This window comes from Hevea brasiliensis, unplaced genomic scaffold, assembly GCF_030052815.1.
Source record: "Hevea brasiliensis isolate MT/VB/25A 57/8 unplaced genomic scaffold, ASM3005281v1 Scaf299, whole genome shotgun sequence".
NCBI lineage: Eukaryota > Viridiplantae > Streptophyta > Magnoliopsida > Malpighiales > Euphorbiaceae > Hevea > Hevea brasiliensis.
In genome coordinates this window covers 95,943-108,159 of record NW_026614805.1, presented here as the reverse complement: position 1 = coordinate 108,159, position 12,217 = coordinate 95,943, and the positions used below count along the sequence as shown (strand labels likewise).

At 27.6% G+C, this 12,217-nt stretch overlaps 2 protein-coding genes and 1 long non-coding RNA gene across 4 annotated transcripts; all 3 read right to left on the bottom strand.

The window, feature by feature from the left end:
* Positions 1-1,226: 1,226 nt before the first annotated feature.
* On the bottom strand, positions 1,227-3,679 carry LOC110669712 (uncharacterized). Its single transcript, XR_009146751.1, has 2 exons — positions 3,529-3,679; positions 1,227-1,526 (listed from the first exon to the last, which is right to left on the bottom strand). It is a non-coding gene; the product is annotated as an uncharacterized LOC110669712 (long non-coding RNA).
* Positions 2,049-3,538, bottom strand: LOC110669711 (uncharacterized). Its single transcript, XM_021831474.2, has one exon. The coding sequence runs from the start codon at positions 3,484-3,486 to the stop codon at positions 2,284-2,286; it is 1,203 nt and encodes a 400-aa protein (XP_021687166.2). The 5' UTR covers positions 3,487-3,538; the 3' UTR covers positions 2,049-2,283.
* Positions 3,680-7,898: 4,219 nt separating the features above from the next.
* LOC110639207 (transcription termination factor MTEF18, mitochondrial-like) lies at positions 7,899-10,687 on the bottom strand. Of its 2 annotated transcripts, XM_058141984.1 has the most exons (3): positions 10,565-10,687; positions 9,039-10,275; positions 7,899-8,318 (listed from the first exon to the last, which is right to left on the bottom strand). In XM_058141984.1, exons 2-3 carry the CDS (start codon positions 10,124-10,126, stop codon positions 8,285-8,287), a joined length of 1,122 nt encoding a protein of 373 aa, XP_057997967.1. In that variant the 5' UTR covers positions 10,127-10,275; positions 10,565-10,687; the 3' UTR covers positions 7,899-8,284. The 2 variants fall into 2 exon arrangements, with proteins under 2 accessions (XP_057997967.1, XP_057997966.1); XM_058141983.1 differs by lacking the exon at positions 7,899-8,318 and having other exon boundaries at positions 8,846-10,275; positions 10,565-10,686.
* Positions 10,688-12,217: the final 1,530 nt, after the last annotated feature.

Here is a 12,217-nt window from a genome sequence, read left to right as displayed (position 1 = left end):
AATTGAGTGAATTATTTTTAAAAAGATTATATATTAAATATATATATATATATATATATATATATATATATATATATATATATATATATATTTAATAACCTTTCTTTTTTATTATTATAAAAACTTAAATTAATTTAAAAATCTAAACTCTAAACCCTAAGCTCTATATTTTAAGTCTAATATTCTAAACTTTGAACTCTAAATTCTAAATTTTAATCTTAAAATCTTAAATTTAAACAGCTAAATTTTAATTCAAATCTTAAAAAAAAAAATTGAGTGGGACAGAGTTAAGACATGTATAATTGGAAAATTTATCATTTTCCGATTATCAGGTAGCATTTTTTTACTTTATTTATTATCTTATTAGTTTATGTCAAATAATTTTATGATAATAAAAAAATATATTAATTAATAATATTATTAATAAGAATTTTATTATTAACATTGTAAAATAATTATGAAAATATAAAATATAAAAATATATATTATATTATACTATTAAAATAAAAATAAATAAATCGCGAAACAATTGAGTAAAACAATTAGTTATAATCGCATTTTAGGACTTATACAAACTCCTATGAGCTATTAGCTATAGTTTTCTTAAGCTAAATATGTTGGTCAGCTATCAGTTAGATCCAAGCAAACACCCCTTTGCGACTCATATTGCTCAACATTCAATAAATCTCAGCTTCTATTTTGAGGAATCTCTTCCTTAATTCTTCATTAAATATAAAATTAATTAAAAATAATAAATTTAAACCCTTTTAGTGATATTAATATAATTGGAGGAAACATATTTTTTATATACAAAAAAAATTAAACACTTATTCTGTTTGAATTTTGTTCAATTTCAATTACTACTTTTAAAATGTAAAATCTTTTAAAAGTTATTTAATTGTTTTTTCAATCAAGTTACTCGTGATTTATTTTGTATTTTAATTTTTTTAATCATATAATTAGTCATATTTATTATAACATTAATAATATCAACCTCAATATCATTATTAATAATTGATATTAATTTATTGGGGAAAATTATAAATTTACATCATTATTTCAGTAATCAACCTCAACAGGCCACTTTTTTTGTTAAGATGTTAATAAATTAATACTTATACAACTCAAAATAATTAAAATATTATCTTAAAATTTAAATTATTTAAAAAAAAGCCTAAAATTAATTAAAAAAATCAATTTTCATTAAAAATAAAAACACCCAAATAAAAAAAAAAATCACATCCAAAATATGAGATGGCACTCCCAATCTTCTTTTTCTCAAATATTTTACAACAAATATTGAATCATCACCTCCTATGGATCTGCAATTAAAAAAATTAAAAGAGAAATTAAATTCAAAGAAAAAGATAAGAAGAATTCCCACTGGGTCTGCAATGGTTGTTCTTCTACTCAAATCCAAGTCCTAGGTCTACATTCTATAATAGCTAAATATACTTAGCAACTGAAGAACCTGCTGCTTACACTACACAGTCATGGATGGATCCTGCTAGTACTTGGAACTCTACCTGCACACATTGAAAACAAAAATGTTCTTGATTAATATACATCAGCAGAAAACCAGTGGTTGATCACCTGGGGATGATTCTCTTCAACAAGAAAGGCTTCTATATATACCAATAAGTGCAAGACAAATTTCATGCTTAAGAGGATCAAATTCCACTTTTCAATTCCTGCAAAGCATATATGACACTGCTTATATCCTTTAAAGACATAATTGGTTAGAGCATCCCACTTTAGGTTCCTGCTTAACACATTTGCCACTGTTCATATCCCTTCCCATAAAGATTCTTTTCTTCAAGAGTCTACTAGTAGGAAACTGAATAAATAATTTGGTAGCCTTTGAAGACATACACGTTTAGCAAGCTTCAAGAAGCTACAAAATTTTGGAATACTGGTAACTAACATTAAAATGCTGAATGCACCCCAAGAAATCTTTAGCCTGAGGAAAGGGAACCCATTGTGTTACCCAAGCTTTAGTTAAGCACAAAAAAAAATAACTAAAAAAATAGCTCCATCCAAGACAATAATGAAAAGTGAAATTGAGTTATCAAAACTATTCATAATATCATCAGCTCTGCACTGTACATTTAAACAAAAATCTACTAAATTAAACCATAAAAAATAGTACTCTAAGATAATAATGACAAGTTAAAAAAGCTACTAATTCAAGCTTTGCCGGTTCACCAATAAGGGACTCAATCAGAAAACATCACGAAATGGAAATCCATAGGCTTAAGATTCACATTGCATGCTATGTGTTTCCTAATCCAGAATGGCAGATTTATCATCAAAACCAAAGCCAAGCTCTGTAAGCCTCATTTTTCCATGAAGGATATCCAACAATTGAGGCACCTGATCTTGATACTTGATCACAAACCTTTCCAAGAAGTTCTTTTCAGATGGTATCAACATTGTGGATAAAGGAACATCTGCCTTGATCAAACCCTTTAAAAGCAAAACTCTTATGACCAAGCATCTAGGCATAATCCTTGTCTCCAAACCATAGCACAGGACAACTGGAACTCTAGCAACAGCAGCAGGCTGCCAACCCATCTTGCACACAAGAAAATTCATGCTGCACATAATATTCTTCTCAGACAGACCCATACATAAGGGATTCTTTCTGAAAATCAACAAAATCTCTTCTTCAGATAAACCCCACCTCCTAAAAGCCTCAATTTTGTCCTCCCATGTTTTCTGCTTTATTCCAAGCAAAACTTGTAGTGCCCTAACAAATTGAAGTTTTGAAGGATCAAACCCTATTTTAATAACCTTCTTAACCCCTTCAGCAAAATTGAAAGCTTTTACGCACATAACATGGGGATAATGGATGACCAAGAAAGAGGTGGAAGATTGAGGAATTCCGAGGTCTCTTAAAAGTGATAAATTGGCAAAAAAGTCGTTCTGCGAAAGCACTATGGAAGTTTTTACTAAGTTTTTCAAACATTTAATTACTTTCTCATCAGAAACGAGTATACTTTTGAGGATATGATAGTGTGGGATCAGATTTTGGTTTATGCTTCGATTCAACAAATCTGGGTTCCGAGAAACAATTACGGAAAGTTCTGATCTTGAAGCCCCTATAGAACATAGAAACTCAAGTTTGGGTAAAATTGTCCTTTCAGGATGTAGTAAAAACACATTGGGCCTGATCTTAACAATTTTGGAGATTTGGGAATTTGTGAATCCATGTTCCCTGAGAAGCCTAAGTACTGAGTCTGGCCTTTCAAGGGTTTTAAAACATATCTTCTTAGAGACAGATTGTGCAGATTTGAGGGTTAATCCACATGAATTTATGAGAAAGGAAACAGTAAATGAGTGGTCATTCAAATTAGAAGATACCCTAGATGAAAAGGATCTGATTATGAATAATGAGTGAAAGGGAAGAATACCCAGTTGGGCATTTGAGACAAACAGAGAAACAATCTTATTTAAAGATAGTCTTGAACTGGAAAAAGAAAACATTGCAGGCTACTCACAGTGAGAGAGCTGAGCTTTAGGGTTTACCAGGTTCAGCAAATTATGAAAGAGCTGAGATATTCTTCTCATGAGATCTGAGCAGTAAATCATCAAGCGGAGCAAGACCCATCCACAAAGAACAGAGTGTTTTTTTTTTTTTTTTTTTCCAAAGAACAGCACTCCTTGTGTCGAGAAATTATCGCATCCATTGGCTGTTACAATTATTTACGTAGGATATTCTCTATATTATAAAAAAAAATTATTTTATATATCTAATAATTAATCTTTGTGTTTACTGATATTTGTACTTTTTTTTAGAAAATATATTATTATATTTTAAAATCATATTATTTAAATATTTACTCCCCACATCTTGCGCCTTAAATTTTAAAATATAAATTAACCGAGTTATTTTAATTGAATTTAAATAATTTGCTTTCTTTGAGAAAACTAAATAATTCGCTTTAAAAAATATTTAACTTTTGTAGTTTGATTATAATTTTATACCCAAACCCAACTGAGGAGTTGAACTGAATTAAAACCCAAAAAATCATCACTATAATTGAATCAAACTAAACTTATTTCATTGTTTTGGTTCTATTTTGATTTTTCATCAAAATTTAAATCAAATTCAAATCAGACCAAATTGAAATCAGATCGATTCGAAACCAAATTAAAAAATTAATTTTATACATAAGTTATAATATATATATATATATATATATATATATATATAATTTAATATTAATTTTTATTATTTTTAATCATAAATACATTAAATCACTTTATAGTCATTGATTATATGATTAAATCACCCTTAGTTTTATGGTATACTTCATAGTTAAAAATTATATAATTGAAAAATATGTATAAAATAGTAAATACTCTTATTAAGATATATGTTATAAAGTTAATTTATGAATATGTTTGGATATGTTATTTCATGAAACTGAATTATGGCTCACTCAAAATGTCATCGTGCAATCTGAATAAAATATTTTGTAAAGTCGATGGTGGTAACGAAGAGTAAAAAAATATGGGCCCAACCAATATTTAGGAATGAATGCTAATCATTAAATTCACTAAATTTAAAATTATATTAGCTATCTTATTTTTAATTTTAAAATATTTTAATTATAATTTATAAATTTTTGTAACATCTATTATATTAAAAATGAATTTTTTTAATGTTTATTATTGTGAATTAAAATTTAAAATAATAAAATTTTTACCTGGGTGTTGTATTTTACTTGTGTGAGATCATGAAAACTTTAAAAGAATTGCACAATTAAAAATAGTAAAAATAAAATAGTTGAAATGGACAAGCAAATGAGGGCAAATTTCATTAAATGAGATGAATGTGATGCTATTGGTAGTAATTATGCTAAACCAAAGATATAAATTGAATTATATTAAAACCAAATACATTATTTATCATTCTAAAAATGAGGCCAAACTCTTGGTGGTTGATAGGTGGGCAAATACTTTAAAAGAAATGTTGAATAAATATATGAGAAATAATAATCAAGCATTTATGGGTGTTAGTGGTTCTAGTCGGAATGCTAATGTTGAAAAATATAATAATACAATGATAGAAGAAGATGAAAAGATTGATGATTATTTTGTTCTAATGGAGGAGTAAAAGTTGGCTTCTCAATCCAAGTTGGATAAGTATTTAGAAGAATTTTCTAAGAAATTTATTATGAATTCTAACCAATTATTGTGATGAAAGGTGAATTCAATAAGGTACCAATTTTATCTAAAATAGTCAAAGATGTTCTAGATCGAAATATCATTTTATAATTTAGATAGAAATTTTATGACTTAATATGGATATTCGGTATTATCTTATATTTTTATATAAGAATTGTTAGTTTGATTTTAGTATTTTTCTTAAATAAGTAATTATACTTATATTTATTGATATTTTATTTTAATATTGGTATTATCATTACAATATTAGTATTATTATTTTCTTAAGTTTTCATTAAAGGAAGACAAAACGTATATTTAAATTATAAAACTTCAAATTATTATATTTCTGTATAAACAAATTTAAAATAAATCAAATATATTAAAAATAGTAGTAATTATTTTTTTTGGAGAAAGTTATTATTTGGTCCTTATATTTTAATGAAACTAACTATTTGGTCCGTATATTTTAAAAAATATACTATTTAGTCTCTATATTTTACTTCTGTTAAACTATTTAGTCCCTTCATCAAATTTTTGATTAGTCAATCTTATCAAACTACTATTTAATCACTCTATTTTTAGTGAAACTAATTAGATAGTCCATTTTTTTTGACAAAAACTATTATTTAGTCCATTTATTTTAGTAAAATTAATTAGTTAGTTTCTGTATTTTGAAAACACAATATTTTAAAAAATATATTCTTAGCTGAAAGCGAAAATTTTGTTGTGTGTAGACAAAATCTAAATTTATATATATTTTAAATTGTTCGAGTATTTTTATTTAATTCCCCAGCTATCATTTTTGTGTTTTATTTATTGGAAAAGAATTTTCCTAAATTGTCGCCTTGATTACTTAGAGATCTAGAGAAATTAATTGACCTTTTACTTATACAGCTTGTATCAATTTATATTAAAAGATGAAAAATATAGAGAAAATAAGGGAAAGAAATGCATGAATGTGGAGAGAAAGAAATATGGAGAGAGAGAGAAGTAAGGGAAAATGGTCAGATAGTTTAACCATAAAAAAGATAGATTAAAGAGTTAATAGAACTAAATTACAAGAAGTAACTAATGTGTCTTTTAATATATAGGAACTAACTAATTAGTTTCATTAAAATAGAAGAACTAGATAATAGTTTGACTAATATTGAAATCATTTGACTAATATAAAATTTGACAGAGATAATAAATAGTTTAATGGAAGCAAATTACAAGGTAATATATTTCTTAAAATATAGAGATCAAATAGTTAATTTCAATCGAAAATAAATAATAATTTTCCTTTATTTTTTTTATGAAAGTAATTATTTTGATTTAAAAAGTCTAATTGTGCTAACGACATGATTGAATTGACCAATGGATGAAATGTATTCTCTAATCAATACTAAAGAGTATATTTAATTAAAATATAAAAATAAATAATATTATTTATTTATTTTATAAAAATAATTATTTTGATTTGAAAAATCTTGTTGTGTTAATGAAGCGGTTGAATTGACCAATTGATGAAAAATATTCTACGTTTAATAATATTTTACTATTACACCACTTCGAAATCCTTTGACGAGTTTAATTTAATAATCATCAAATTTTGTTCCATATTAGAGAGAATATACGCACATTGTTCTCTAATATATACACATTGTACTCTACCTCTTCTTTTTTTTTTTTTTACGACTATCTCTTTCTAAATAATAAAACATCACAGAAAAAAAAATTTTTCAAAAAATATCAATGAGAACATTTATAATGGGTGAACACTAAATGATTTTAACTGAAAAATTAAACCGAACCAATTTAGTTTCATTTTTATATTTATATAGCTCTATTAGGTCTATATTTTCCACAAATTTCGATTGGACTGAACTGCAAAGAAAGGTTGCTTTGAAACTATCTCAACTAACACAAACACTGCTACGACCAAGCTGATTAATCCATAGAATAGAAGAGCTTTGCATAACCGAAGTGCTTTTGCCTCGCGAGGTGACCAGCCAACTTGAATGAAACAAGAATATCCCATGATCATATTACGAAGCACAGCCCCTAAACCACTAATTCCTTCCCTTGCATGCACAGCAGCATCATCATTGCACTCTGCACATGAGATAACTAGCGGGAGGTTTAGACCATTTTCCATTCGTAGGACTTTGATCCGAGGAAGTAGACTGAATAGGATTCCTCACTTGCACAGCCCTCCAATCACCAAACACTTTGCAAAGCAAAATGAAGTTTCCTGCCAAATTAAGATGTTCCTGGAAATGCCATAAAGTCCAAATAGGGGCACAAGCTTTTGAGACTGGCTCTGAATCTGGCAACTGAAGAATGTTAAGGCAAAAAAAAAATTAGATGATTACTCTTGGAAAAATTATTTAGCATTGAGAACCTAGATTTGTTATAATTATCCAACCCTGCTTTCCAAGCCTTGCCACACCAAAGGCGCGTAAATTTCAGAAAATCAAACCACACTCATCTTTTAAAATACATAGACTATCCAGATTAGTGCCTGTTTGGTATTAATATTGATGGGCAAAACTGCTTTTCAAAAAAAAAAATCACAATTATTTTAAATATCGTTAAAAAAAGTATAAAAAAATTATTTATTATTTTAGTATTCTTATAACTAAAATATCAAATTTAATTTTAAATTATTTTTAATAATTTTTAACTGATATATTTAAAAAAAATATTTTTCTCTATTGTAGTTCCAACATCAATACTAAATAGACTCTTAACCAATAAATGCTTCCACCAAATGAGATTATCATTCTCTACAAAACATCTCAAGTGGACAAAGGACCAAAAACACACACAACAGTTTGAGGAAATAGCATATTTTACATCTTTTTCTCAAATATTTTACAACAAATATTGAACCATCACCTCCCATGGATCTGCAATTAAAAAATTAAAAAAGAAATTAAATTCAAAGAAAAAGAGAAGAAGAATTCCCACTGGATCTGCAATGATTCTTCTTCTACTCAAATCCAAGTCCTAGGTCTAGATTCTGCAATATCCAAAAATACTTAGCCACTGAAGAACCTGCTGCTTACACTACAGACAGAGTCATGGATGGATCCAGTTAGTACTTGAAACAAAATGTTCTTCTCGATTAATATTTCAGCAGAAAACCGGTGATTGAGCACCTGGGGATGATTCCATTCAACAAGAAAGGCTTGTATTAGCTAGCCAACAGAAGTGCCAAAAGTGCGAGACAAATTTCATGGTTAAGAGGATCAGATTCCAGTTTTCAATTCCTGCATAGCACATATGACACTGTATATATTATCTAAAGACATAACTGATTAGAGGATCCCACTTTGGTTCCTGCTTAACACATTTGCCACTGTTTATATCCCTTCAAATAGGAATAACCCAATATTCTTTTCTTCAGAGTCTACTGCTAGGAAACTCAATAAATAATTTGGCAGCCTCTCAAGGCATAATACGTTTAGCAAACTTCAACAAGCTACACAATTTTGGACTACTAGCAACTAACAATAAAATGTACCACTATGCACCCCGAGTCATATTTAGCCTGAGGAAAGGGAAGCCATCATCTGTCTTACCAAACGCAAAATATAAGAACTTCAATGCTTAATAGTTGAAGTAAACGACCAAGATATCAAAGCTTAGTTAAGCTAAAAAAAAAAAAAGTAGCCATCCAAGACAATAATGAAAAGTGAAATTCAGTTATCAAAACTATTCATAATATTATCAGAGTCATCAGAAAATTGCTTGCTATATTTTTTCTAATCCAGAATCACAGATTTATCATCAAAACAAAACCGAGTTCTGTAAGCCTCATTTTTCCTTGAAAGATATCCAATAATTGAGGCACCTGATCCAGATACTTGATCACAAACCTTTCCAAGAAGTACTTTTCACAACTAGTCAAGACCGAGGATATAGGGATATCTGCCTTGATCGAACCCTTCAAAAGCAAAACTCTTATGACTGAACATCTAGGCATAATCCTTGTCTGCAAACCATAGCACAGAACAACTGGAACTCTAGCAACGGCAGCAGGCTGCCAACCCATCTTGCACACAAGAAAATTCATGTTGCACATAATTTTCTTTTCAGACAGACCAATACTTAAGGGACTCTTTCTGAAAATTGACGAAATCTCTTCTTCAGATAAACCCCACCTCCTATAAGCCTCAATTTTGTGTTCCCATGTTTTCTGCGACGACCCAAGCAAAATTTGGAGTGCCCTGACAAACGTCGGTTTGGAAGGATCAAATCCTGTTTGAACAACTTTCTTAACCCCTTCAGCAAAATTGAAAGCTTTTAGGCACACAATAAGGGGATGATAGGTGACCAAGAAAGAGATGGAAGATTGAGGCATTCCAAGCCCTCTTAAAAGTGATAAATTGGCATAGAAGTCGTTCTGCGAAAGCACTACAGAAGATTTTAACAAGCGTTTCAAACATTTAATAACTTTCTCATCAGAAACGAGTATACTTTTGAGGATATGATAATGTGGGATCAGATTTTGCTTTATACTTCGATTCAACAAATCTGGGTTCTGAGAAACAATTACGGAAAGGTCTGATCTTGAAACCCCTATAGAACATAGAAACTCAAGTTTGGGTAAAATTGTCCTTTCAGGATGTAGTAAAAGCACATTGGGCCTGATCTTAACAATTTTGGAGATGTGGAAATTGGTGAATCCATGTTCCCTGAGAAGCCTAAGTACTGACTCTGGTCTTTCTAGGGTATTAAAACATATTTTCTTAGAGACAGATTGAGCAGATTTTAGGGTTAATCCACATGAATTTATGAGAAAGGAAACTGTAAATGAGTGGTCATTCAAATTAGAAGATACCCTAGATGAAAAGGATTTGATTACAAATAATGAGTGAAAGGGAAGAATATCCAGTTGGGCATTTGAGACAAACAGAGAAACAATCTTATTTAAAGATAGTCTTGAACTGGAAAAAGCAAACATTGCAGGCTACTCACAGTGAGAAAGCTAAGCTTTACGGTTTACCAGGATCAGCAAATTATGAAAGAGCTGAGATATTCTTCCCCATGAGATCTGAGCAGTAAATCATCCAGCGGAGCAAGACCCAACCGCAAAGAACAGAGCACTTGTGTCTGCTAATATATTTTTTTTTTTTCAGAAAATATATTATTATATTTTAAGATCATATTATTTGAATTTTTTAATTTTTAAAATATTTTTTTATTTATTAATTTATTTTATAATATAAATTAATCAAATTAATTATTTTAATTGGTTATAGATAATTCGCTTTAAAAATATTTAACTTTTTATTTAGTCTGATTATAGTTTTTTATTTATTTATTTTAAAGATAGTCTTGAACCGAAAAAAGCAAACATTGCAAGCTACTGACAGTGAAGGAGCTGAGCTTTAGGATTTACCAGGTTCAGCAAAATATGAAAGATCTGACATATTCTTCACCATGAGACCTGAGCCGTAGTAAATCATCAAGCAGAGCAAGACCCAACTGCAAAGAACAGGGTACTAGGGCTTTTTTTTGGATGGATTGAGGGAGGGTAACCAATGAGAGGGTAAGAAAGTGTAAGAAGGAAAAGGATAACGAGTATTACAGTAAAAAAAATTTCATATTTAAAAAGTAACGTATTAATGAAAAAGTAAGAAAAAGTAATATATATTATTTATATTTAAAAAAAAAAATAAAAATGATAAGTAATTATTAGAAACACAAAAATATATTTTTTATTAAATAAAAATTTATTTTTTAAAATGGATTATTTAAAAAAAAATTGATAATTAAAGTATAATAATTGTAGCAAATTAAATTGAAATTAAATAAAAAGATAAAACTAATTTTGTTTCTATAAGAATTTAAAATTCACGAGAGAGTAGAGATATTAGATATAACCACTTGAAAGAGAATACATTTGTTTATATTGGTAAATTATGTTTATTTTTAATAGATATAATTAGATTTTTAATAAAAAATTAAGGACACAATAAAAAAATAAAAAATAAAGTAATTTTCAGCTCCCACTTACTTCTGTTTACACCTCAATTTCAAGGGTAAGAAAAATTGAGATTTTAGAGGCAAGAAAAAATAAGCCTTACTTTTATTTACCCTTACTACTTACTCTCTCTTACCTTTACCCTTCACTAGCTTACCTTTTCCCAAACAGGGTATAATAGTTACTTACTCCTCTTTGCCTTTACTTACCCTTCCCCCACTCCTATGCAAATAGAGCGCTACTTGTATCTTTTAATATTTGTATTTTTTTTAGAAAATATATTATTATATTTTAAAATCATATTATTTGATTATTTTTTATTTTTAAAATATTTTTTTATTAATTTATTTTATAATATAAATGGATAAAATTAATTATTTTAATTGATTATAGATAATTCGCTTTAAAAAATATTTAACTTTATCTATTCTGATTATAGTTTTTTATTTATTTAATTTAACATATTCAACTAAAATGGAACATAGCAAACTACTTATCTTTAGTTTAAAAAAATACAACATGAATTAAAAAATTAACAGAATTAAATTATTAGAATTAATTAATAAATTTTTTAAAATATATAAATTAAATAATTTATTTCATTAAAATAAAAAAATTAAATAATAATTTAATTAATAAAAAATTTAATTAATGAATTTAATAGTTTATTTAAAGCAAATTATGAGAGTAAATAATATTTTTTTATAAAAGTAATTATTTTGATTTAAAAAAGCAATTGAATTGACTAATCATTGGAAAGTATTCTCCATTTGATATTAAGTAATTATTGTCATTAAAATATAATAATTAAATAATAATTTTTTTTTTTTTTGATAAAAGTAATTATTTTAATTTAAAAATTCTAATCGTGTTAATTCTCCCAATCGATGAGATGTGTTCTCTGTTGGATAGTGATCTACTATCACTCCACTTCGAAATGTTTCTTCAAATTCAATTTAATAATCATCAAATTTTTGTTACATATTTGAGAGAATATATGCACTTAATATTTCATCTCTATCCAAATAACAAAATATCACATGGGCAACATATCTAACCATAAAGAAA

Excerpts from the sequence above, each read along its gene's own strand:
- LOC110669711 (XM_021831474.2), bottom strand. The coding sequence starts at position 3,486 with ATGTTTTCTTTTTCCAGTTCAAGACTATCTTTAAATAAGATTGTTTCT.
- LOC110639207 (XM_058141983.1), bottom strand. The coding sequence starts at position 10,126 with ATGTTTGCTTTTTCCAGTTCAAGACTATCTTTAAATAAGATTGTTTCT.